At 39.9% G+C, this 27,618-nt stretch overlaps 3 protein-coding genes across 3 annotated transcripts; 2 read left to right on the plus strand and 1 right to left on the minus strand.

The window, feature by feature from the left end:
• The first annotated feature begins 236 nt into the window (after positions 1–236).
• On the plus strand, positions 237–979 carry LOC109156306 (copper transporter 1-like). The gene has a single exon (XM_019304151.1). The coding sequence runs from the start codon at positions 328–330 to the stop codon at positions 808–810; it is 483 nt and encodes a 160-aa protein (XP_019159696.1). The 5' UTR covers positions 237–327; the 3' UTR covers positions 811–979.
• A 977-nt stretch (positions 980–1,956) lies between these two features.
• Positions 1,957–2,645, minus strand: LOC109156353 (copper transporter 6-like). The gene has a single exon (XM_019304187.1). It carries the CDS (start codon positions 2,522–2,524, stop codon positions 2,021–2,023), a length of 504 nt encoding a protein of 167 aa, XP_019159732.1. The 5' UTR covers positions 2,525–2,645; the 3' UTR covers positions 1,957–2,020.
• Positions 2,646–10,085: 7,440 nt separating this feature from the next.
• On the plus strand, positions 10,086–11,906 carry LOC109156278. Its single transcript, XM_019304131.1, has 3 exons — positions 10,086–10,736; positions 11,209–11,618; positions 11,684–11,906. Exons 1-3 carry the CDS (start codon positions 10,086–10,088, stop codon positions 11,904–11,906), a joined length of 1,284 nt encoding a protein of 427 aa, XP_019159676.1.
• Positions 11,907–27,618: the final 15,712 nt, after the last annotated feature.

The raw sequence follows: 27,618 nt of genomic DNA on the forward strand, positions 1-27,618 counted from the left end.
GATAATCATATTCATTAAGGATAAATTAGGAAATCTCAAGAAAAAAATTAAAATCTGATCAATCTGAGCCATTCATTTGATTAAAAAATTTGACCGCCATTTTTTCTACTCATTATAGGCGTAACTCTCTTGGGCTCTTATTAGTATAGTAGATATACAGTAGTACAATACAGAATTGTACTCTGGTTATACCTATTTAATGATAACAACAACCTTGGTATTCTCAATCACTTACGCCATACCGGCTACTCTTTAGTCCACGCGCCGTCACCAAAACCCTCGTTTTCTTCCTCTAAAATTCAGGCGAATTCCATTGATACGGGAGGGATGGACGACCACATGCACGGTATGGGGATGCCGGCGTCATCGCCCGTCGCCGCCGCCGCCGCGAACGGCACTTTTCACCGCCGCCACATGATGATGCACATGACGTTCTTCTGGGGGAGGAACACGGAGGTCCTCTTCTCCGGCTGGCCGGGACACGACCACCTCGGCATGTATATTGTCTCGCTGGTTGTCGTTTTCGCTCTCGCGGTTCTGGTGGAGTGGTTTTCGAACTGCAACTACATCAAGGACGGCGCGAACCGTGCGGCGGCGGGGCTCCTCCAGACCGCCATGTACGGCGTGAGAATCGGGCTCGCGTATATGCTGATGCTGGCCGTGATGTCATTCAACGGCGGCATATTTCTGGTGGCCATCGCCGGACACACGCTCGGATTTTTGGTCTTCGGGAGTCGGGTTTTCAACAAGCCGCCGTCGACGGCGAACGGGAAGACCACAGATCTCCCACCTATGAGCTGCAATTGCTGATGATAGCTAGGAAAATTTAGGAAAAGAAATTTTTTCTTACTTTTAATTTTAGGCCTATTTTTTTTTTTTTTTTTTAATAAACGTTATTAAGTCTTTGACTGTATGGTACCAATATTTTTGCTGCATAACAAGTATAATATTTATATCAAGGAATGGTTCACCTTCAAAGTGATCCATGCATTCAATATATTAGTTTTAATCACCATTATTGATACAATGATACCATATACTCATGATTTTTACTATATACGCCCAAATTCTACTCTATCATATCACTTTTACTTAATGATGTGACAATTAAGGACGGTTCCAAGAAATCATATCTTCTACTAAGATATTTACTGAGGAAGCAAAGCCCTTTCAAAGATCCAAAGGTCCGTCGGGATGGTGAACATGGTCCCGAACGGTAACGGTGCACCGTTATCTTCCACCAATCCTTTTTTTTTTTTTTTTTTTTTTTTTTTTTTAACGACTTCTTTATATTCAGATTTTTTGGTTTCACTTCCTCTTCACGCAAGTTTCTTTAACGCTCATAAATTATGAATGTGCAGGCACGGAAATTATGAATGTGCAGAAATTATGAATTTTCTTTTATGAGATGATGATTTTTCTGTTATGAGATTATGAATGTACATAAAATTCATAATTATATAAGTGTAAATTCATAATCTCATAACAGAAAATTCATAATTTAATAAATATTTTTCTTTTATGAGATTATGAATTTTCTGTTATAAAATTATGAATTTTCTGTTATGAGATTATGAATTTTATTTTATGAGATTATGAATATACAGAAAATTCATAATTACATAGCTGTAAATTCATAATCTCACACAGAAAATTCATAATTTAATAAATGTAAATTTATAATCTGAACATAGAATGCAAAACGCTGTTAACCGGACATTAACTAATTATTTTTTCCGGTAAAAACGATGTCGTATGAAAATTTGTAAACATTTAGTATGAAAATTGTAAACATTCACTATGTAAATTTAGAAAATTCAATATGTAAATTGTGTATCTTTAAATTCAGGTCTACAAAATAATTTGCCTTGAAGTAAAAAATAAGAGTCTATGTAGTATTTTTCTATAGTCATACGTACAGTATCAATATTTATTTTTAGAAAGGCCTAAAATAGTAAATAATAAATAATAAATAAAATAAAAGTAAGTAAATTTTTCTTTTTCCGAATATTCGTATTAGCTAGGAGCCACAGTGCATAGGCGGAAGATCTGTGGTCGTCCCATCCGCCGGCGACGGTGGCTTGTTAAAAGCCCTACTCCCGAAGAAGTAAAACCCGAGCGCGTGTCCGGCGACGGCCATCAGAAATATGCCGCCGTTGAATGACATCACGGCCAGCATCAGCATATTGGCGAGCCCAATTCTGAGGCCGTACATGGCGGTCTGGAGGATCCCCGCCGCCGCACGGTTCGCGCCGTCCTTGATGTAGTTGCAATTGGACAACCACTCTACCAGAACCGCTAGAGCGAAAACGACAACCAACGAGAAAACATACATTCCGAGGTTGTCGTATCCCGGCCAGCCGGAGAAGAGGACCACGGTGTTCCTTCCCCAGAAGAACGCCATGTGCATCATCGTGTGGCGGTGGTGGTGAGCAGCTGTACCGTTCGAGGCGGCGGAGGGTGAAGGTGGGAATCCCATACCGTGCATGTGGCCGCCCGTGTGCTTCATTCCTGACATACCCATGGATTTCGTCTCCTTTCTCCGCTTGATTTATATTACAGCAAGGGTTTTGGTGGCGGCGCGTGGATTAAAGAGAGGCCGGTAAGCCGCAGTAAAGATTGTGCATTCCTAAGGTTCCTGCAATGGTTTAGGTTTGATACTGCAATTTAGTAATGTATATTTCAATTAATTGTGCTGCCAAGAATTAAAATTACTTGCCTGCATGGGCTTAGCTCTGAATGGTTTGGTGGGCACTATTTGGGAGAGATCAAGGTTCGAACCTAGGTGGCGATAATGTGCACACCGGCATTTGGTCATGTCCGCTCAACCATTGAGTCACCATGATTTACATGCTCCCAAATACTCGGTCATGTCCGCTCAACCATTGAGTCACCATGATTTACATGCTCCCAAATACTCTGTCTGGCCGGTGTTTAAACATTAGTTACTGGTATGGGTAGCTCGGGACTCTTATGACATTATATCTGTCACGTCATCATATTTACATGCCAACTCATATATTATTTTATAAATATTTAAAATTAATTATTTTCACCACCAATATATTACATAAATATTATAAGCTATTGTCCTTAAGTGTATCACTTTTAAAAGTACATGGACTAATTAAATAAAATTAAGGTAAAATGACTAAATTGAGCAAAATACTATAGTATAGGGACCCCATAGGTACTTTGACCCTTTTTGTCACAAGGAATTAAAGTTAGTTAAAATTGGTAATCATTCTAATTCTACTCTTCTCTACCACATCCTGTATGGTCTAGGGTAGGCGATTATACCATTCTGTCACATGGAATTACATTTAGTTAAAAGTTAAAAAAAAAAATAAAAAAATCCATAAATTAATTGATTAAGTTAAAAGCCTTTGGAAAAATTAGTGGTTAAAAAGTTTGTGTTAAAGAGAGAAAATGACATGATTCATGAAATATTTGAATTGATGATATTCAAGAAGGTAAGAAGCGGTGAATAAAATAATTTTGGCTGCTATCATCAAGTGTGAATTCACCGAGCTTGGTTTCAACGGGAGCAATTACTTAGGAGTCCACGAGCGGTGAGGCTTTGAAAGCTAAAAGCCCTAATTTTTCCTCGCCACCATCTGAACCATGACCTGAAAAATGAATACCTTTCTGAAAAAGGACCTATATGCCTTATAGAAATCCCTGGAGGATAGTTTTAACTAGCAAATAATCCTAGCCCTTCCTTAGACACAATTTGACTGACTTAACTTTGAGATTTCAAGATTTTAAAGTCAGTGACTGATTATAATTTGGCTTTCCACAAAATCGTGTCCCAATCTAACTTTGCACCAGTGCCCGAAGCACACAATGTTGCTCAGTCATGCAACGCCAAGAGGGGCCAAAGAAGAGATCGCGATAGGAATCAAGGCAAAGGTGGCAACAATAACTCCCGAAACCATAATACATGATCAAAACTCGTCGAGGACAACCACTTTCATACAATTAGAACTCTGGCCCAACATCAAGTATGCTTCAAGTGTGGGTGTATAGGGTATTGATCAAGTACGTGCCACACCTAAAAAGACGAATATGATATAGTATCTTATGGATAATGCCTAATTTTCAAGTTATCCTATGAACTTCGTCCTTTTTTCGACGATTATTATATGACATTAAGCATTAAGGCGGAGCACCAAGTACCTTATGCTCATACCTAAATGGCTTAGCTAATTAATAAAGTTATGACTTATAGCTAAACCATTATTTAAAAAAAAAAAAAAAAATTCAATGTGCCGGATACTTGGTGGGGAAATGCAATATTTATGCAAAATATTTCGGCACACTACATATCCTTATTCCCCCTTACATCTAATACGTGGTTTTCAAACAAACATTTCCCAAATCTGCGTTTCTATTCTTATGAATGCAGTCCAATCTATTACATAACCACCATAGCGTATCCATCTAAACCTTCATCTATTGTCCCCAATATTTAAAGCCCATGAGAGAGAGAGAGAGAGCGATGGATGCGCTGACTGCGTGAAGATCGGTTCACGGCATTAGGGGGAGATATGATCAAAATTGAAATAGAATGCCGAGAAATTTTGTGAAATGAAATGATCTTCAAAAATTAAATCCACGTATCAATTAGATTGAACTTGAAGTTCAGAACGAAATCTGCCAAATAAATCTATTTCATAAAAAGAGTGACTAGGTCCCATACACATTCCCCAAAATTGGACCATATATATCTATCGATACTCCTTGACGCCAGAAGTGTGGGAGATTCATTGGGATAGAAAAATAAAGAATCAACAAACAACTAGATCTAGTAAAGTTTTTTTGTCACTCTTGAAAACCCTTAGAGCTCTTGAAATATTAAAAAGTTATATCTTTAAGACGATCGTCCAAGACAACAAGAAAAACCCAGTAAAATTATAGGTGCACCAAATATTTATAATACTGGGTTGCGGAACAACCAGATATAAATATCCGGGAAATGGCTATAATCTGGTTAACTTTGAAAATTACTTTTATATATGGGAGAAATTATTGAAAAATGTTTTAAGTTGTCGACAACACAATTGCCTTCAAAATTTCTCATATTATATGACAATCTGGATCCAGAGCTAGGTGCCAGAAGCGCCTAGATTGATTAACGTATAAAGAGAGCAATTGAAGGCATAGCTCAACTTGCTAAAATGGATATATTATGAAGCAAGTTTGTAGCTTATGGGTTCACGCAGAGACCCTTTTCAAATATACTCTCCCACGGTAAATGGCATTAAGTTCCGCTACATAATACAATTGGCAGAATAATAAATTTAGATATGCAGTTAAATTTATCTTGAAAAATCCCTAATGAATTCATAATTCCCGAAATGAGAATTTATTTATGTATTATTATGTGCCATTATTTACTCTTTAAAGAGTTGCGAATGGGATTATTATCCTCATATAGAAGGAATAATATGTACCATTATGTGCTCAATAAAGAGTTGATAACGGACTTATTTATTATCTCAATCAATATTTATGGTGTAAACATCAATGAAATATATAAAGAGCTTGATGATGTTTAGTTATGGGATGAGATAACGAATAACAAATCAAGGTACAAATACTCGTATTGATGCTTTTTGGCATGAATTCATCATACTTGTTACAGATAAAAATGTATATAGTTTTTCATGATATAAAATACCTTGATCCACATGAACTCTGGAAGAGTGATAAAATATTTGTTCAGAAGATTTGCTCCAGTGACAAGTTAGCAAATGTATACCTACAAAATATCCATAAGATTGATATGTGTAGGTAAAGAAAAATTATTATATTTAGTGGGACAACAAAATATAAATTATAAATATTTTCATTGGTCCAGATGATCATGAGAGAATATGATAAATTCTAATGACAATCCTGAAGATTGTACTATATCCCCTCTCTACACTCTATGGGAAAAATGACTTTACTTTAAGCTATTTAGAACTTGAAGATTGTTATATTCAGGGGGAGACGAGAAGTGCATTCACTCGAGTCAATCCTGTAGATTGGGTCTTAAAAGGACTAATAGTTATACTTTTTGCAGCATATACATACCATGTACTCTTTCCCTCACTAGGTTTTTCCCAATGGGTTTTCTAGTGTGGTTTTTTTACGAGGTATGAGTATGATATACTAAAGGGGGGAGTTTTATATAAATACTTAAAGAGACAAACCCCAAAATCTTGAAGATTATGCCTTGAAGGCTTATGGTTGTACTCTTTTTCCCTTAACTAAGTTTTTCCCACGAGGTTTTCTTAAGTTAAGGGTTTTAACGAGGCAATCAGTATGATATATGAATTTACAAATATGATGTACTCTTTTCTTCAACTAGGTTTTTCCCACGTGGTTTTCCTAGTGAAGTTTTTAACGAGGCAAGATAATGGATAAATAATGTCCAAGGGGGAGTGTTATAAATATTGTAATTATGGACATTATATTGTAACGTTTGTAACAGCAGGTTGTAATTATTACCATTATGTCATTCTTTATTATCTTGTAAATATATATACTCTTGTTGTAGAAAGAGTGGCTGGTGAATAAAATATGATTCTCCCTACATCTTTGTCTAATACTTTTCACTTTTCCTCTCATCTTCTATCCTGCAAATGATTCATCGGTTAGGAGCTAATAGCCAACGGGCATCTCGCTTACAACAAGAAGTATTTTTCTTATATTAATACCTAGTAAAAGTTGTAATTAAACGTAGGATTTTAAGTGTCCAACTCTGAACTTTGTAACTGTATTTTGTTGCATGCGTAACAATTATAATATTTTTCAAGGAATTATTCACTTTTTATATTAATTTTAATGTTAACAAATGTTTATTTGTTAAAAAAAAAAAAAAAAAAACACATTCGAAATGGTCATCGATCGAACTAATCAGGAAAGTGAGGTCAGGCCATTGAACCTAAAAAAATAGTGTAATTAGCTCATTCGATGTTAGGATTAGATTCTTATCACTACACCAAAAACTATAGCTATTAGCGAATGCGTAACCTTATTTTATTATACCACCACACATTTTCAAGACCCAGGGTGCTCAATCGTTATGCTGTGGATCTGTATCCACCTTGTAAGGTAGACACGGTTCTATGTTCAAAATTATAAAACTATATGTTCATAATTATAAAGCTATATATTCATAATTTTTGAACTCCATATTCATAATTATTGAACTCTATATTCACAATTACAGAACTCTATGTTCATAATTACTAAACTATATGTTCATAATTATAAAGCTATATATTCATAATTTTTGAACTTCATATTCACAATTATTGAATTTCTATATTCATAATTATAGAACTATATGTTCATAATTATGTTCAAAACTCTATGTTTATAATTATAAAGCTATATGTTCATGATTTTTGAACTATATATTCATAATTATGAACAGTTTTGGAACCGTGTCCACTTTGCAAGATGGACATGATTCCACAGCATAATTTGCCGAAGGTGCTGGACTTGGCCCTTAACAATCCCCATAGCCCCATGATGCTGGACTTGGCCCTTACCGACCTCTGCCCAACACTCGACTATTAAAAACTCTCCAATTATACCAAGTAGTCGATGGATCACCTCCTTAATCAGTAATTTTGACAAGATTTTTTTTTTTTTGGATCAATACGGAGGGGGATACCCAAAAATCACACAGCTCTGATAAACGTCGCTCCCAGCATGTCATGCTTATTAATTTCTCTTAGGTCCGGAGGAGCATTGTGTAGAGCTCGATAGCCAATCTGATGTGCAAGCACCGCTGTAGCCAGGACATCCGCAGCCTTGTTTCCCTCTCTAAGGACGTGCATAAATTCTCTCTGGAAATTTCTCGGCTTCTCATCTACATCTCCACACAATATTACTATCTGTGTCCCGGTCGGAAATATCCATACGGAGGCTGTTGATAAGCCTCTTTGAGTTACATTCCACAGCGAGTTTTGTGACGCCATGATCGATTGCCAGACGCAGACCATGATATATTCCCCAGGCTTCTGCTTCGGGCTCTTGGCACCGCCCTATGTTAAAAGTAAAGCCTACGCGCCAGTTACCTCGCTCATCCCTGATTAACCCGCCGCATCCCACTACTCCGTTCCCCTTGCTGCTTCCATCAACATTGAGCTTCAGCCAGCCATTAGCCGATTTTCGCCACCCCACCTGAGAAGTCGTACTCGTCGCGTGTCCCCTCTCTGGATTCATGAAATATTTGAATTGATGATATTCAAGAAGGTAAGAAGTATTTTTCTTATATTAATAACTAGTAAAAGTAGTAATTAAAATTGATCATCCTACGTTTTGTTTTTTCTCTCACCGTTTTCGCAAGTAAATTAGGGTTTTCCTTGTTTTTGCCGTGCTCATAGCGTCGACGATAAATCTCCGGTGCCTAATCTTTCTAAGCGAATGGCCGCTCAGGAGGTTATAGACCAGTGTGCGAGTTTGACTTTGGCGGATGTGGATGATGATGAGTTCACAGTGCAGGTCCCTCTTGAACCTGGTGAACATGAAGACGAGGAGGAGGTGTTCCATGCGGTTGGCAGGCTGCTCACGAACCGTGCAGTCTGGTTTGCTTATTTTCAAGACACCATTGCAGGTGTGTGGCAGGGGACCATGGGGGTTAATATGCGGGAGCTTCAACCACGAAGGTTTCTCTTCCGTTTCTATCATGAGGCCGATCTCCAATGTATCTTAAGTGAGGGGCCATGGGCGTATGAACAAAGTTTGTTGGTTATGAAGAGGCTTCAACCAGGGGAGGATCTGGAAACGGTACCACTCATTCATGCAGATTTCTGGGTTCAGATACATGCACTGCCATTTGGTTTCCGCTCGGAGACGGTGGTTAAAGCCGTAGGCTCGTTTATGGGAGCTGTGGTTCAGACTGATGAGAGGAACTTTGACGGCTCTATGAGGGCATACTATCATGTTCAGGTGTCGCTGGACATCTCCAAGCCTCTCAAGAAGCAGATGAAGCTCAGGCGGGATGCCGGGAGTTGGTTTTTCATTGATTTTCGGTATGTACGACTGCCGACCTTTTGTTTCTTGTGTGGGTTGATTGGGCATGGGGATAGACATTGCAGGCTAGCGCTACAGCGTACTGATCCTAAGGCGATAAAGCCGTACGGAGCCTGGTTACGAGCCGGATCACGCCGGGGAGCACCAACGATGAACCAAGGCTGGATTCCTCCTGAGACTGCTGCTGAATGCAAACTGTGGAGGTTACCTGCTATGGGGTGTGATATGGATTCTCAAATCAGTGGCATAAAGGAGCCGGTTTGTGTGGGAGAAATGGGTCTGGGAAGTAGGCGTGTGGACAGTGAACTCGGGGCCTCTATTGCAGTATCGAGTGTTGTTGTTGGGGAGCAGAAGAGACGGAGAGTTGAGGAGGGGGAAGTTAGTGTGCCTGAGGTTGGTGGTGTTATGGACTGTGAAGTTTCTGTGTCAAAAAACGGATTGGGGGCGGGTCTTGCGGAGCAAGCCCGCTGGGAATTATGAGTCTGATTTCTTGGAATTGCCTGGGGCTTGGCAACCTGACGGCAGTTTGTGTTTTAGCGGACCTTGTTCGCACTAAGAGGCCGAGTGTGGTTTACTTGATCGAGACTTTTGTTGATAAGCATCGTATGGAGGATATTCGTGTTCAGTTGGGGTTTGATTGTGTCTTTACAGTAGAGGCAGATGGCCACAGGGGTGGTCTAGCTCTTTTATGGTCAAACAGCGTGGATTTGAGAGTAACGGGTTTTTCTGCAAATCATATTAATAGTGAGATATGGTTGGATGTTGGCAATCCGTCCTGGCGTTTTACTGGATATTACGGGTTTCCTAAGAGGCACCGAAGGCAGGAGGCATGGCAACTGTTGCGCTCTTTGTCATATCGGTCTTCTCTACCGTGGTTGGTGATGGGGGATTACAATGATCTCCTAGATCAGTCTGAGAAGGTTGGTCGCGCCCCACATCCGGTTTGGTTGATAAACGGCTTTAGAGAAGCTGTTGCAGATTGTGGTTTGTAGGATGTCCTTTTTGGGGGGGCCCAGTTCACTTGGGTGAAGTCACGGGGGACGGATTGAATGACTGAGGAGAAGCTGGATCGTATACTGGCATGTGAGGATTGGTTGAATCTGTTTCAAGGAGCGCAGGCACACTCCCTGGTCGTCCCTTATAGTGATCATCTCCCTCTTGTTCTTACACCAGTAACCATCCCCCGAGTGCGGAGGCAGGCTAGATTCTATTTTTATAATATGTGGCTGCGAGAAGAAACGTGCAGGGAAATTTTTTCTCAGAGTTGGGACAGAACGGTGGGCCTGGACACGTTAGCAAGGGTAGAGGCATGTGCACCTGACATCTCGAAGTGGGGGCGGAATTATAACAGAGATTTTCAGCGTAAGATAGAGCATAATAAGGGTCGTTTGGTTTTGTTGAGAGGGAACCGTGATGAGCCTTGGATGCGTGAGTATGATGCGGTAGAATGGGAGTTGCTCTTTTTGTTGGAGCAACAACATTCTTTTTGTAAACAACGTGCCAAAGAATTTTGGTATCAAGGCGGGGATGTTAATAGCAAGTATTTTCACAATTCTGTGAAAGCTAGACGCTGTAGGAACACTATTAGGAGGCTCCAGGATGAGAATGGGAACTGGGTCGAGGATGAAGAGGGGTTGGACAATGTTATGCTGAATTATTATACAGGCCTGTTTACGCCGGATTATGGGGAGATTCAAGAGGTAAGTGATGCAATTACAGAAAAGGTAACTGAGCGATATAATGCTTGGTTGCTACGCCCGCTGAGTATGGAGGAGGTACGAGCTGCTGTGTTTCAGATGCATCCCGACAAGTCCCCGGGTCTAGATGGCTTTGGACCGGGGTTTTTTCAATATTTTTGGGACATTGTTGGGGGGGGGGGGAGGTTACGACTTTCTATAGGTGTTTTCTGGATTCGGCCAAGCTCCCGCAAAGAGCAAACGATACTCTTATTGTTTTGATTCCGAAGAAGTCCAAGCCGGAGTCTATGAAGGATCTTCGCCCAATAACTTTATGTAAAGTCATTTATAAAATAGCGGCCAAGGTGTGTGCTAATCGTTTAAAACCCTTGTTGCAGAAGTTAATTTCGAATGCTCAAAGTGCCTTCGTACCGGGGCGCCTAATAAATGATAATATCATGCTGGCTTATGAGGTGCACACTTTTTGAAACAAAAGACACAGGGGCGTGAGGGGGTGGTGGCGTTGAAGCACGACATGTCTAAGGCCTATGATTGGGTGGAATGGGAGTTCCTTTGGGCAGTATTGCTTAAGATGGGTTTTGGTAACCGATGGGTTGATATTCTGCTTGAGACGGTTAGCTCGGTACAGTACCATATCCTACATGACCAGCGGCATTTGGGACCTATTATTCCAGGTAGGGGACTCCGTCAGGGGGACCCGCTATCCCCATACTTGTTCCTCTTTGTTGTCGAGGGGTTGACCGCCATGATTGAGAGAAGTATGTCAGCCGGCCGATTGCATGGAGTCTCGGTTGCCAGGGGTGCACCTTCTGTCTCTCATCTACTCTTTGCAGATGACTCCTTCCTGTTTCTCCGGGCTAATGTCGGGGAGAGCGTTCAAATGAGGTATGTGGCTGACACTTATGCGAAGGCCAGTATATTAATTATGATAAGTCTGCTGCTTGTTTTAGTGCTAATGTGCCACATAATATACGGAATGAGGTGGTTGATATCCTGGGTGTGGAGGAAGGTGAGACTAGTGGAAAGTACTTGGGTTTGCCATCCCTTGTGGGTAGGAGGATGAAAGCCATTCTGGGGTTTCTGAAGGATCGTATACTGACCAAGATTCGTTCTTGGAATGCCAAGTTTTTATCAAGAGCTGGGAGGGAGGTTTTGTTGAAGAATGTTTTGTAGGCAATGCCGGCATATGCTATGATGATGTTCTTGCTTCCCTTGGGCCTTTGTCGGGAGATAGAAATGATTATGAATCAATACTTGTAACACCCCGTGTTACGGCCTTCAATCCCGGATTAATTATTAAATTAATCCCGTTAATAATAATTAAATATGATTTAATTCGGTTAGGTTTCCTTTAATTAATTAATAAAGGTCCACCATGAACCGTGGACCCTTGCCTAAATTAGAGTCCTAAGCCTATTAGAAATAAAGAAAGTAAACCCTTTACTATTCAGATTCTAATTAGGAATCCTAGACCTAGTTATCTATTAGGAATAAAGGAAGTAGGCCTTTTACTATTCAGACTACGATTAGGATTCCCTTTAATTAATTAATATGGTCCACTATGGACCATGGACCCTTATCCCTAAACCCAATCCTTAGTTCCAAAAGGAATAGAATTAGCAAGCCTATAATATTAGTTCCTAACCAGGACTCCTAAATATATAAATAGGGGACTTAAGAGGCACCTAGAACCCCCCACCACAATAAACGTTCCACCACCCCAAAGTGCTCCAAGAATCCCCTTAGAAGAAATCAAGAAAGCAAGAAAGCTTAAACAAAGACCCTTCATAGCCAAGGAATTAATTAAGGCTAAGAGGTAACCCATGTCTCAACAAAACCTATTTTCATAGCTATGATTTCCCCCTTAGGGTTTCCCCATATTATTGTGTATTAATGACTTGTGATAATTATTGTTGATGATTGATGTGATGATCCCATGGGGGATCTTGATAATCTTGATATTGAGAGATTCTTGATAATTATGATATTCTTGATGATTATATGGAGTTCTGATGATTATGTGTTGTTCTTGATAATTGGGTGATGATCTTGATGATTATGTGTTATTCTTACCGAATCTTGCAATTAGAAGACGAACCGTATTCTTGTTGATATAAAAGTGATTAGAACCCTAGGTTGTATCGTATGATCTTATTCTTGGATTATCCGGTGGGGAAATCGCATGTTTGGGTGTTGATTATACTTAGAAAAGCATGATAGGTTATGTGCCGTTCGTTCCTCGTATTTGATTCGTTAATTGTCTACGGGTTGTCGTTAATTGTGTTGTAAAGTGTCTAAGCATGGTTTCGGGTTCCATAACGGTTCCTGGAGCGTAAAGTGTGTGAAAAGAGTCAGTGGGGGGTAGGGGACCCGCCACCTACCCATAGCCGTAAACCACCGCCTGGCAGCGGGCGGCCGGCGGGCGGGCAGCTGCCCGCCGGCGACCCGCTGCCCGGAACAGTAGAACCCGGCGGGCAGCCGGCGGGTGGCCCACCACCCACCGGCTACCCGCTGGAAAGTCGTCCCACCTGGGACCCCGGCTTCCCCGTTTGATGTTCCCCGTTCCCCGTGGTGTCCCAACGGACTCCGTTTATCGTGCCTATGTCTAGTTTGATGTTTCGGGTACCGTTCGTAGGTTTATGAGTCTATTATATTGCATGCTAGTTGAATTGGTATCCCGTTGACCTAGGTGGAAGAAGTATGAACCCCTTAGGACTATTCTTAGTATGTGATGGATCACGCATAGGTTTTGTTATACGTTTTCCCCCCCTTCCTAATGTGTAATGTGGGTTGCATGTGCTTGCTATGTGTTATGTGTGTGTTACCCCAATTTGGTTGCGATCGAATTGGTTATCCTGAGCTGCGGTTCAGAAGCTGGCTGCGGTCAGATTGATACTCTTGGGCTGCGGTCCACCGTTTGGTTGCGATCAAACGTTTTTATACGAGCTGCGGTTCGTCCTTTTTCCTGGCTGCGGTTAGATGACATTCTCTTGGGCTGCGGTCCACTGTTTGGTTGCGATCAAACACTATGATGAGCTGCGGTTCATCGGTCGGTTGCGATCGACCCCTCCGTGTTGCGATACGGGGCAGGGTGCTGCGGGGCCGTGTCAGAGCTATATGCGCTGACCCTCATGTATGGGCATGCGATTGGTCCTGTGGCGCCAACAAAGTGTGTTATGTGTGTGACATGGACGAGTTGTGATTACGAGTGTCTTGGGGGATGTGACTATGGGATTTATATTGGGGATTGTTCATGTTGGGTTATGATCATTGTTTATGCTTTGCCTTATCTGCCTTATCTGTTGTGAACTGCATATGCTCGTTATAACTGTTGCTTGTGTCTGGCCTTATCTGTCGAGTCATTCCCGATTTTAAAGCTAGAGTTCGTAGGATATATCTTCATGCTCAAAATGGTTTTCGTATATCTATATATACCTCTATATGTATTGTATTTCAACGCGTTGGAGTGGGTTACCAGCATCTCTCGCTGAACAGATATATTTGGCTTTTAGGCACAGAAGATTAAGTCACTGGAGCGCGCTAGAACTTGGAACGTAGAAGTAGATAGTTCCCTTTTTGGCCTACGTGCCATGCTTATGCGTTTACATTATTGAGGATATTAGTAGTTATATCTTGGGATTTAATAAGATTCTACCTTTATTATAAGTTTTAAATGTCTTGAAAATCTGGGGTGTTACAATACTGGTGGACTGGTAGTGTGGGAAATGTTCGTGGAATAAAGTGGCGTTCATGGGAGGGTTTGTCTAAGCCTAATGCGTGTGGTGGAATGGGTTTTCGTCGCCTTCATGAGATGAACAATGCCCTTCTTGGAAAACAGGCTTGGAGGTTGATTACCAACCCCACAAGTCTAGTGGCTCGTGTGTTTAAGTCACACTATTACCCTGATTGTGATTTCTTTGATGCAAGGGAGGGGAGCAAACCATCCTACATTTGGCGGGGTATGTTGGAGGTAAAAGGCTGCTTGAAGGAGGGCTGTAGGAGGGTGATAGGCGATGGAAATGGGACTATTATAGGCAAGGATCCTTGGCTGCCAGTGGATGATAATCCGTTCGTAGAGACGGAGTTGCACCAGTCAGTTTATGAGGCCTCGGTGTCCTCCCTGATGAATTTACATGGTACTGGTTGGGATGTGGATTGTGTAAAGGATATTTTTAATGCCCGCGATGCTAATTTAATTTTAAATATTCCTGTCAGTATTCGGAAGCCTCGTGATTAGTGGTTTTGGCAATGGGATCAGAAGGGCGCGTATTCAGTTAAATCATGTTATAAGTAGCTTACTTTGGCGGCTGCAGATGACCGCCCTTGGGCGAGTATTTGGAGCTTGCATGTCCCTCCTAAGGTGAAGAATTTTTGTTGGCAGTTAGCGTCTGTCTATCTTCCTACACGTGATATATTGCTGTCTAAGAATGTAGCATGCTTATTGAATTGCCATATGTGCAGACGAGAACAAGAGACGGCCATGCATCTGTTCGTCCATTGCGTGGAGGCAGCTCGGCTTTGGAATAAGTTGGAGATGCCGCATGTAAGTAGCTACGCTGGTAATCATCTGGGTGACTGGTTTTTTTGGGCATTGGGCACACTAGATGTAATCTCAAAATCTAAGTTTGTTATGGCTTGTTGGGGTGTGTGGTGCAGTAGGAATCAGAGTGTATGGAAGGGCATTGATTTTGATTTATGTACTATGTTGCATAGGGCGTCGGTATTTCTGGACTGTTGGAGAAACGCAAACGCAAACACCCCCAAAACAACAAGACCTAAAAACAAGTCTTAACACATGCAGATTAACAACAAAACTAGCACAGCGGAAGATAAACGGAAACTGGATAAAAGAAATCCACAACAGGGGTGTTATGCCATGTATACCACACTAGGTAACGCTAAGGCGACAATCTGCAAGTGTAACACACTATCCCAAAACATCAATCTAAACACAATCTAAGCCATTGGCACGCAGGCCACAAAAACACAGTCTAAAGATACAGGTGCTAAGCTACCGGCTCTAGACATCGCGCTCGACTACTCAACACCTGAAAGAACACAAAGATAAACATCGGGGCGACCCCGGTCAGCGAAAGATGCTGGTAACCCACCAACACCGTTAAGTATCATAAATAGGTAGATATAAGATATAAAAACCATTTTCGAAACGGAATACATATATATAAGTCAAAAGCCAAGATCAAAAGACAACACAAGACTCACCACTCACAAGGATAACACCGGGAACACATCCCAAACCACAAAGGTTAACCACACACAAGGATAAAGACTCACCCAACGGCAACACATGCCAAAACACTACAAGCCTCCGTGACTACACACGTCACGAGAGAAGATCACACAACAACGGCTACACAAGCCCCCGTGACATCACCCATCACGAGTTGATATGCCTTCCTTATGCCCTGTTCCAACCTTATGGCTACCCCCAACCTTGTACCTTCAAAGCCAACCATTACCTCCAGAATCCCCTGTACAGCCAAGTCCAACCTTATTCCTCCGGGACCGTCGTCCCCCACCTATAACCACCAACGAAAACCCACCAATCACGGCAACACATGCCCGGATAACACAATGTTATCCCCCAATCACGTGGACTCAGCCACAGCTCCATAATCACATCACGGCCACCACGAGGACTGCTGCAATACCTTGGTGACTAGCGTCCCATACCACTAATCGTGCAATCCAGGTAGAGCCACACACGCACCACCACTCACACGAATCAATCAACGGATTGCAAAGAAGGTATGAAACACACTCAATCAAGGAACGGGTCACCACCCAATGACAACAACGATGAATAACACAAGTTATCATCACCCTAACGGAAGGTACGAACAACACACACGCTAGCATTAAGACAACAAACTAGCATGCTTATCAACGGGGAAACTCAAGATAGTTCCGAGGAACACACAAGACACTTCTTGGTTCAACGAAACACAATGTTGAACACTTAGCACGATTCAAGACACCAAAGATCCTACATGGATGCCTACCATAAAGCTCTAGACCTACGAAACATCAAGAAGACGCTCAAATAGTTCCACAAAAGAACAACGGGAAGTCAAAAGATCAAACACCACGACAAACAAATCACGGGGAACAAATCCCATCACCACACCACTGTGTTCCCCGCGGGTGGACCCACGGGTAGTGCCCCACCCGTGGTCCTGCCTGCGGGTACACTAACCACAAGGCAACATGTTCCCCGCGGGCAGGCCGGCGGGTGGTGCCCCGCCCGCCGTTCTGCCCGCGGGTACATCCCTGTACCACAACAAATCCCTTCGGGGATTTTCTTCTCCAAACACAACTTCAAGTCCAAAACATGCCAAATCTCACCAAACACAACAAAATGACTTGAATCATGGAAAATGCCAAGCAATGGCACAAAGGAATCCTAAACACAAGCTCTAGATATGCAATATCACAAGATAAATGCATAAACTCTCACATTTCATAGCAAAACACAAATAGAAGCCAAGAAATCATATATAGGTAAGCAAAATAGGTTTTGTAGAGCATGGGTTACCTCTTGAAGACCAAAAGACTCCTCTTACACCACAACAAGCTCTCTACTAAGCTCACTAGCCAAACCCACTTCAAGATCAAACCAAAAGATCATAAAGATCCTACCTTTAAGAAAAGATAACTAAGATGGAACCAAAAAGACTAGACAAGCTTAGATCTTACCCTTCTAGATGCCCAAATAGATGAAAGATTGAATCTTGGAAGCAAAACTTGGAATCCTGACAAAGGTCTCACTTGGCTTGAAGAACAAGCTACTCTTCTTTTCTAGAGAGAAGGTAGAGATATTTTCTAGGAATTGTAAGGGATGAAAATGAAGAAGTCTTCTAGGTTTAGGTTACAAAACTAACTCTTGGTGAAAAGACAAGGATACCCTTACTAACTCTTAGAAAGTGTAAGGAACAAGGGAACTCCTCTCAAAGCACAAGGTACAACACAACTTAAAGATTGACTAGTCAAATACTAGTCCTTGAGTATCAAAAATCAAGATTTTAGGAATCAATTCCTCAAGAAAAATAGAATTAATTAATCAATTAATTCATGGATTGGAGTGTGGATTTTTGGGGTGTCACAAGCTGCCAACTAGTATTGCCCACACGGCCGAGACTATTTGGACGAGGCCTATGATTGTGAGATGATGGTGGAAATTTCCTAGCTGCCAAGAACATGAAATTGCCCGGGATTTGTATGGTTAAGGAAGCAGAGGCGCTATGTATCCGGGAGGCGTTGAGCTGGCTCAAGGGCACAGGAATGGGCGCTGTGGACGTGGAAACGGATAGTCAAGTTGTTTTTAATGCTATTAGTTCGCCCTCTTTTATTTCAGCTTTTGGTTACATAGTAGATGATATTAAGAATTTGGCATCTGAGATTGAGGATGTAAAGTTCTGTCATGTAAAGCGATCTACGAATTGTGCTGCCCACTCTGTTGCTAGGGAGACCTTTTCTGTGTCAGGTTGCGGTGAGTGGTTGGATATACCACCTGCCTTTCTTGTTAACATTCTTGGTTCTGATTTAATGAATTAAACTTTCTTCAAAAAAAAAAAAAGTAGTAATTAAAAGTAGGATTTTAAGTGTCCAACTCTGAACTTTGTAACTGTATTTTGTTGCATGCGTAACAATTATAATATTTTTCAAGAGTAAATATCATCTTTGGTCACTTGACTATCATAACTGAAGCAGTTTTGGTCTTTGACTATTGTTTTTTTCAAATTAGGTGCATGACTTTCTAACTAGTATCACTTTTGGTCCTCCGGTCTAATTTCTCGGCCACATATTACCGGAATTCCAACTAGAAAAATAATATGTTATAATTAGAAGGGTATTTTGGTCTTTTCAAATTTATTTTATTTTCCTTTTTTTTAATCTTTTTTTCCTCCCCTTTCTTCCTCAACTCTTCGGACCAAAGATGGATATGAAATAATTTTAAAAGGACCAAAATATCCTTCTAATTATAACATATTATTTTTCCGGTTGGAATTTCGGTAATATGTGGCTGGAAAATTAGGCCGAGGAACCAAAAGTGATACTAGTTAGAAAGTTATGCACCTAATCTGAAAAAAAAAAAAAAAACAAATAATCAAGGACCAAAAGTGCTTCAGCTATGATAGTCAACTGACCAAAAGTGATATTTACTCTATTTTTCAAGGAATTATTCACTTTTTATATTAATTTTAATGCTAACAAATGTTTAGTTGTAAAAAAAAAACATTCAAAATGGTCATCGAACTGATGAAGAAAGTGCTGTCAGGCCATTGAACCTAAAAGAGAGTGTAATTAGCAAAAAAAAAAACTATAACTATTAGCGAATGCGTAACCTTATTTCATTATACCGCCATATATTTTCAAGACCCAGAGTGCAGGACTTGCCCCTTTGCAAACTTTCGCCCAACAATCCCCATAGCCACATGGTACTGGACTTGGCCCTTATCGACCTTCGCCCAATACTCGACTATTCAAAACTCTCCAATTATACCAAGTAATCAATGGATCACCTCCGCAATGAGTAATTTTGACAAGATGACATCCATGTGGGTTGATTTACCTTTTTATATTATAATTAATTTAATTTCCTTTTTAAATAAGATCAATATAAAAGTGATAGTTCCTATTTTGCATATCTATATTGGAAAGTGATAATGACCTAATTTTGTCTCTAATAGCATTAAATAATTTGTAGACATGTGGAAATTGTAAAATTAGTTATCCACCGTGGGGAAATTGTGTAAAAGGTGATGGGTTGAAGTAAACAAATGGGGAGGTTTACAACGTATGTAGGTATTGATCTGGATCTCATATCATATCCCCCATTTGGTAAAGTTCATTAAAATTGATCAATATGTAAAGATATAAACCCTCTATTATGAAGCACTACCTCATGAATATTTTAGAAAACTTGAAACGGATATGTAATGATGTAAGTGTAAGATATTCCCTAATAATATATATTATATATTGGGGCCTAAGTGATGCAAGTTGACTAGGCTTATTGAGTAGTTTCGCATTCGTTATACTATGGACCACGGTCAAAATGGCGCTGTTTCTTTAAGTAAAGAAACGGCGCGCCATTACAGTTAACGGAGCGTGCATTTGTTTGTGTATTAATTACCAACTGAAACTACAATGTATCCAAACTGACACTGCCCACTAGTACAGATATGCACATCCGCTACCCTTGTAAAGGGTTATCCGCTACCCTTGTATAAGGGTAGCGAATTTGAGGGATGCTGAAAGCCTTGAGCTTTACGCTACCCTTTTGAATGGGTAGCGGAAAGTTGAATATCCGCTACCCTTCTAAATATATAAGGTTAGCGAATTTTCTTATTTTATTATTATTTTATTTAAGCATCTGCTGCCCTTTTTACAAAAGAAGGGTAGCGGATTGTTTTTTATTTTTTTTAAAGAAAATTTCATTATTATTTTTTATTTTTAAATGCCCCAAGTTTTATAAAAATTCTATTCATACACTACATATTAAGATAACACTAACCATCAACACTATTATCAACAAACTATCAAAAATAATATTATCAACAAACTATCAAAACACAATATTATCAACACTCAACTAAATACTATCAATACAATACTTTATATCAATCCAATACTTTCAACACAATATAACATTTAATCTAAAACAAAAGTTACACATACTCTTCCAAAAAATATTTTGCTCATAAGTCTCGAATCCCATCTATTTCATTGGTAGAGGACGAATTTCCTTCATCTACCTTGTCTTCTTTATTGCCTCGACGTTTCTTCCCCAAAATGAAACTAAACCATCAAACATTTTTCTAAATTTCCCCATTTCCATTGTTGTTTCTTCTTCATCCGTCGTCGCCCCGCCGACACCGCCACTAGCCATTTCCGGTCTCCTTTGGCGTTCAGCTGCTGCTGCCTGCCGTCGCCTCCTTTCTTTATGGAGTTGTGCCAAAAAGCAGCTGATATTACAAATGTTCAGGTGTGAAGGAATTGAAAGATTGGATTAAAATTGTCTTGCAGTATTCAAAAGAAATCCAAAGAAAAGAATCGAAAAAAAAGGGAAAAGAAAAGAATGAAAAAAAAATGATGAAAGATTGAAAGTTTTTGAGTTTGGACTCCCACTTTACCAAAGAGTTGCTAAGTTATTAAAAGAAATTTTCTCCTTGCAATTATGACTATCTCATCTCTTTCAAATTTTGAAAAGTTTAGATAAATTGCGACATTCTTTCTTTTTGATTAATTTTTCCATACCACTTCTTTGTTAGCCATCACCCGTAGCCCCATTACAAGCTTAATAAAGTCCTATTTGATCTTAGAATGCATTCTTAGATTTGATCTAGGGGAGTATGAAAGGCAAGCTTATGGGATCTCATTCATGAACCGTGTCTTGCATAATCTCAACTGAGTACTTGTACACACTTGATCCTCACATACTTTAAATTCTTGGTGCTTGGTTATTGGCTTGGAAGTGGGTCTCTTACGTGCCAAACTAATTTGATTCTTGAAGCTTGTTGTTTTGTAGCAAGTTGGTTGGTGGTTTGAAAGGTTGTGCAAGAGAGAGCATGAGTAATTTGTATGTTTTGACTTGTGATTTTATTCCTTGGTTTTGCTTGAGGACAAACAAATGCTTAAGTGTGAGGGGGTGATGTTATCACATCTGTACTTGTTTTTATAGTTATTTTGAATCATCTCGGTAATTAAGTTCTTTAATTTTGCTTATTTAATACATGTTTTCCTTACTATTATCATTTAATTATGTTTCACACTTGTTTTGAATGTTTTACGGTGTTTGTTAGTGTTTTTGAACCATTGTAGGTCAAAGTTATGAGCAAGGGAAGTTCGAGTACAAATTTGGAGTCAAAATGGACCGAAAGGCACATACACAGCACTTTCGACGCGTCGAGCCAAAGGTTCGACGCCTCCAAAATTTCCAGAAAGATTTTGCGGTCGAGACTAGGAGGGCTCGACGCGTCGAGAACGACGCTGTAGCAAATTGAAGCGAGACGCAGCATTTAATTAAAGAGGAAAGGCGCTGGTTCCAACTTCTAAGCAAATCAAAGTGTGATTTCAATAATTTCCTAATCACAAAGCATTAATTTCCATAAGAGAGGGTGCATTCAATTCCCAATTCAAATTTCATATTCCAAATCCAATTTAGAATCAAGTGGTGGCAATTTCTTAATTAAATTAGGAAAATTCCAATTCCGCCCCAGCTTTGTACTCATTATAAAATTCCACCGTCCTCAACTCTAAAGAGGATTCAGAATTTTTCAGAGATTTTTTAGAGTTGACAAGAAAGAGAGAAATCAAGAGCCACAAGTTGTCTTGGGAAGCAAGAAGAAGACTAGGGAGATTTGAGAAAACCGTCTGATTAACTCTTGTACTCTTTTGATGATTTCTAATTCTTTATTTATATTTGCTATGTATAATTTAGCCACGCTTGGCTAAATTCCTTAGGGATTTTTGGGTGAATTTGTTTATGAACCTATGTGCCTAGTTCGTTAATTCCTTAATATATTTATGTTTGGTTTTATGATTTGTGTTGCAATCTTGTTTTAACCTATTGTTATTGGTAATTAAAGGCATAAATTACTAGCTTCATAGCCATGTTTGCGTCACCAACGAGAGTTGGGGCATAAATTAAGGCACACACGATTACACCTAATGGTTGTACATTGAGAAAGGGGAATTTATTGGGGGAACTTTATTCTAGATTGTTGCGCATCGAGAGATGATAGTAATTAGGAATAATTGAATGCTGACCTTTGATCTTATCGGGTGTTTAAGCCACGAGAGTGGAAATTCACTAGGGGTATATATTACGAGAGTAATTCTGTTCCACTTTGCATTCCCATACAAATCTTAATTCCAAACTAAATATTACAAGCATTAATTGGCATTAGGTGATTAAACATTGTGATCCCAGGAATCCTGTTTTGCTCTATTGTTTACAAAACCTCGTTATTTATTTTATTCTGCTTGTTATTTTCTGCAATCACCCAATCTTCAAGTTTCGTTCGGACAAGTTTCATATGAGTAACCTAGTAGCTAGTGCTTAGTACCCCATCTCCTTGTGGTTCGACAATGCGAATACTCTGGGTATTATTTGATTGCCCCAAATTACCGCAATCAGAACCCGAAAGTTCTGACTATTGTGAAGATTAAATTCATCCGTTACGGAATTAATATTGCGTTAATTCCAATTTTGAATTCTGAATTTAATCTCCAGGTAGTGGTCTGCTGTTACCTTGTTGTTGCAATATGATTTTATGTCAGATTTAATGTCAAAATTAAATGCTTTTGATCATTCACCTCCTATATAAGACTGTAGTGGAGCAGCAGTATTTTGCACAGACTCAGAACAACACACACAACACAAAAAATATTGTTTTCCCTGCTCCAAAATCTCTGCTTCTACTCCTTTCTTGATATTGTGTTCAGTCCTTGCACTAGTTCGCCCATTTCGTTCGTTTGGGTGCTCAAACGTCGAACGGTAGTACGTTTTAAGGAAAAAGAGTGTTACGCTCGACTCGTACTTACCCTCTTTCTTCATCTTCTTTCTTCTTTCGGTTTGGGTTATGTTTCTAAGCAACAAATCCTATCTCCTTTCTTGTTGATTGGAATTATAATCTGGAGGATTATAAATTCCATTTCTTTTGGTTGATATATATATTTTTTTCGTAGATATATATAGAGAACCGTAGGGGTCTGATTTATATATATTTGTGTGTATATATATATTTCAGAGATATATATCGAATAATATTTTATATACTTTCGTGTGTATATATAAATATTATTTTAAAATATTAAATCGATTTGGTTCATTATTCCCAACAATACTAAAATACTAACAGAAATATTTAAATATTGATGGAATAATTACGGAGCGGATCCGGGGCGACGTAATATGGAGCGAATCAGACCCGGAACCTGACTTGACTACGCATGCGCCCGGGCAGACCACGAAGGGGTCGGCGGAAGGTTAGCTGCCGCGAGGTTGGCCACCTCGTGCTCTTCACTTGGCCGAGCTCCGGGCTCGGCCAAGAGGCGGGGTCCTCGTGTTGATGAGGTCTTGCGGCGGTTGGTATCCAAGCGGATCCCACCGCGTCCTCCGAGGTTGTTGGGGCAATATTGGGTATAAAAACCCCCATTTGTGTCTTAATCAGACATCTCATGTCCAAAACTTACACTTGTCTTGTTATTACATTATCATTGTCTTTGTAATAGCATTTCACATGCAATTAATACAACATTAGTCTCCGTGACTATATTTGTATCATTATTTCAACCCCTATTATTCGGGTTAATTGATCCGGACCCTGAGTTAATTAATTCCATCATTGGTGGTCTTGTTGACAGTGGCTGTAAAAGCTTAGCGTGCTCTCCGTTCTATTACTCACCCGCAGCTATGACGAGATTAAGGTCAAACACCCGCAATTCCCACGATTCACGCAACACTCGCAATCTTTACCATGCCAACCACCCCAATGGGACAACGGCGAGTCAGTAGACCCTACCCATGGGGTCGGGAGAGGACTTTAGGGGTCAACTTAATGGGAACCGACAAGGTTCGGCGGAGGACCTCAAGGGTCGGCTCAAAAACCACCCCCAGGGCGGGTAGACGGCGCCCATTCTACCCCCAATCCCGAGCCTCCGAGAAAGGACAGACACGCTCAAACAGGCAGCGACTGTGTTGAACCGCGTCGCGGAGGGCCTCCAAAGGGGTGCCCCGGCACCTCCGCCCCCACCCCCTCCAAGGAGACGCGATCGTCCAAGCACTCACGTGCCTCGGGCACCTAAGGCGCCAGTGGACGGAGAGGTCAACTCACCTCGGCCGTCAGAAAGGTGAGGTGGTGCGGAGACCAGCAGAGTATAATAGGTTTATGTTGGCGTCTTTGTGGGAAGTAGTCATCATTGTTCTCAAAATGGTTTGAAGAATAAGATTGAAAATGGTAAGGGTCATGAGAATTTTAGTAGGCATTTTGAGAACATGGTTCTTGTGGTGATAGAGTATAATATAGGTTTTTGTGGTGGGGATTGTAAGAATAAGAATGTGGTTGGGGTGGTGGTGGGGAATTTCGTTGGTAGGGGAAATGGTAAGGTTCATAAGGCTCATCATCATAATCATAACATTGATAGTCCATACTTGAAGGATCAATCTAGCATTAAAGACTCAAAGACAAGAGAAGGATTTTGCAACTAAAAGTAGTTGCAAGTTAGCTCAAATGCAATTCAATTTTAAATGTTCAAGAAGAGAAGAGAATGAGTAAGGAACACAAACAGACAATGATTAAAAACGAATATGGGATCACAAGTGAATATAATGAAGTGGTGAAATGACAACAAGATGGATTTACAAGATAACACAAATGAACACAATGGAATGATCTAAATAAAGAGATTTTTTTTATGCAACTATGCACTCATGCCAACAACATAGCGCTCAAAGACTTTGCCATCCCCGGAAAGTGCGGTTAGGCCATTGAACCTAAAAAGAGTGTAATTAGCTACCTCGATGTTAGGATTAGGTGCTTCTCACTACGCCAAAAACTATAGCTATTAGCGAATGTGTAACCTTATTTTATTATACCACCACACATTTTCAAGACCTAGGGTACTCAATCGTAATGCTGTGGAACCGAGTCCACCTTGCAAGGTAGACACGTTTCTATATTCATAATTATAAAACTATATGTTCATAATTATAAAGATATATATTCATAATTTTTTAACTCCATAGTCATAATTATTGAACTCTATATATTCACAATTTCTGAATTATATGTTCATAATTATAAAGCTATATATTTATAATTTTTGAACTTCATATTCACAATTATTGAATTTCTATATTCATAATTACAGAACTATATGTTTATAATTATGTTCAAAATTCCAGGTTTATAATTATAAAACTATATGTTTATAATTTTTGAACTATATATTCATAAATATAAACAGTTTTGGAACCGTGTCTACCTTGCGGTTCCACAATATAATTTGCCCAAGATGCTGGACTTGACCCTTAACAATCCCCATAACCACATGATGCTAGACTTGGCCCTTACCGACCTCTGCCCAACACTCGACTATTCAAAACTCTCCAATTATACCAAGTAGTCAACGGATTACCTCCTCAATCAGTAATTTTGACAAGATGACATCCATGCGGGTTGATTTACCTTTTTATATTATAATTAATCTAATTTCCCTTTTAAATAAAATCGATATAAAAGTGTTAGTTCCTATTTTGCATTGGAAAGTGATAATGACCTAAATTTGTCTCTAATAGCATTAAATAATTTGTAGATATGTGGAAATTGTAAAATTAGATATCCACCGTGGGGAAATATATTGTGTAAAAGGTGATGGGTTGAAGTACACAAATGGGGAGGTTTACAACGTATGTAGGTATTGACCTAGATGTCATATCATATCCCCCATTTGGTAAAGTTCAATAAAATTGATCAATATGTAAAGATAGGAACCCCTATTATGAAGCACTACCTCATGAATATTTTAGAAAACTTGAAACGGATATGTAATGAAATAATATTATATATATATATATATATATATATATATATATATATATATATATATATATATATATATATATATATATATATATAAAAGGGTCTTAATTAAGTGGTGCAAGTTGACTAGGCTTATTGAGTAGTTTGGTTAGACTAAATAACTAGAAGTTGTTAGTCAATCAGACTTTGTGCCTAATATAAATCTGGATCGATACAGGGTATTCATCATATAACAAACATTCAGTTACGGTACTCATATTGCCCAGTAGACACCTATACTAAATGAGACAAAATATGGCTAACGGTACAATAAGAACAATAAGAACACCAACTATGGCTGGAGATCAACACGACTAAGAACAATAAGAACACCAACTATGGCTGGAGATCAACACGACTAAGAACAATAAGAACACCAACTATGGCTGGAGATCAACACGACTACTGCTTCTGCTTCACCAACTATGGCCACAATAAGAACACCGACTATGGCTGGAGATCAACACGACTATTGCTTCCGTTTATACGAGGTCAAGTTTCTCGTATACAATTATTCAGTATCGTTAACATTTGCTATCAGAACCTTTACAACATCTGCCTGGTTGATTGTTATTGCCTAAAAATCAACATTAATTTCATATACATCAAGTTTTGGTTTTCAATTATATTCATCCAAATTCGTTAAAATATGCATATAAAAATATATCTTTTGATATAATTGAGTATTTTGGCGTGTATATTTTGAATGAATTAAATTGTAATTGATTTTGGATTGCTGGAATTTTATTTTTGGCATTAAGTGAGGAATCTGAATTTCTTCGAAAAAAAAAAACTTTGCACTGCTGGAATTTTTCTTCTTCGCCCATTGCTTGATTTTAACCGGATTTCGTCCTCATTGACTTGCCGGCAGACGCTTTTGGGTGGCGGAGGGACGACGGTGAGTTTCGGGTGATGATGTCGCGACGGTGGGCTGCTGATTTGGGTTGACGACAACAACCTTTGGCGTTGTAGCGAGGTGGTCCGGCGGAGGCGGGCATGGCTCCTCGGCGTCCCCTCCTCCTTTAGGGCGTCACTGCTTCGTCGCTTCTCCTCGAGGTTCGGATGACGCTGGCTTTCCGGTTGATCGAGTTGTGGGCGGTGTCGCAAACAAAGGCGAACGGCGGCGGAGCGAAGTAGGGGTTTCCCGCGACATTCCTACTCCATTTCCTCCTTCAGGCGACGCCGGCGACATCAAGCTACTACTCCTCCTTGTTTAAGTTGCCGCTACTGCCTGTTGGTCACCATGGCGGCTAGGGCTTCTGGCGTTGGAGAAAGAA

The sequence above is a fragment of the Ipomoea nil genome, unplaced genomic scaffold, assembly GCF_001879475.1.
Source record: "Ipomoea nil cultivar Tokyo-kokei standard unplaced genomic scaffold, Asagao_1.1 scaffold2705, whole genome shotgun sequence".
In the NCBI taxonomy this organism is placed as follows: domain Eukaryota; kingdom Viridiplantae; phylum Streptophyta; class Magnoliopsida; order Solanales; family Convolvulaceae; genus Ipomoea; species Ipomoea nil.

What these genes read in the sequence shown, in the direction of transcription:
- LOC109156306 (XM_019304151.1), top strand. Translation starts at nt 328, where the DNA reads ATGGACGACCACATGCACGGTATGGGGATGCCGGCGTCATCGCCCGTC.
- LOC109156353 (XM_019304187.1), bottom strand. Translation starts at nt 2,524, where the DNA reads ATGGGTATGTCAGGAATGAAGCACACGGGCGGCCACATGCACGGTATG.
- LOC109156278 (XM_019304131.1), top strand. Translation starts at nt 10,086, where the DNA reads ATGACTGAGGAGAAGCTGGATCGTATACTGGCATGTGAGGATTGGTTG. An exon ending in ATTATGGGGAGATTCAAGAG is followed by an intron (nt 10,737 to 11,208) that starts GTAAGTGATGCA and finishes TTGAAACAAAAG; the next exon opens with ACACAGGGGCGTGAGGGGGT. An exon ending in GGGGAGAGCGTTCAAATGAG is followed by an intron (nt 11,619 to 11,683) that starts GTATGTGGCTGA and finishes TGCTTGTTTTAG; the next exon opens with TGCTAATGTGCCACATAATA.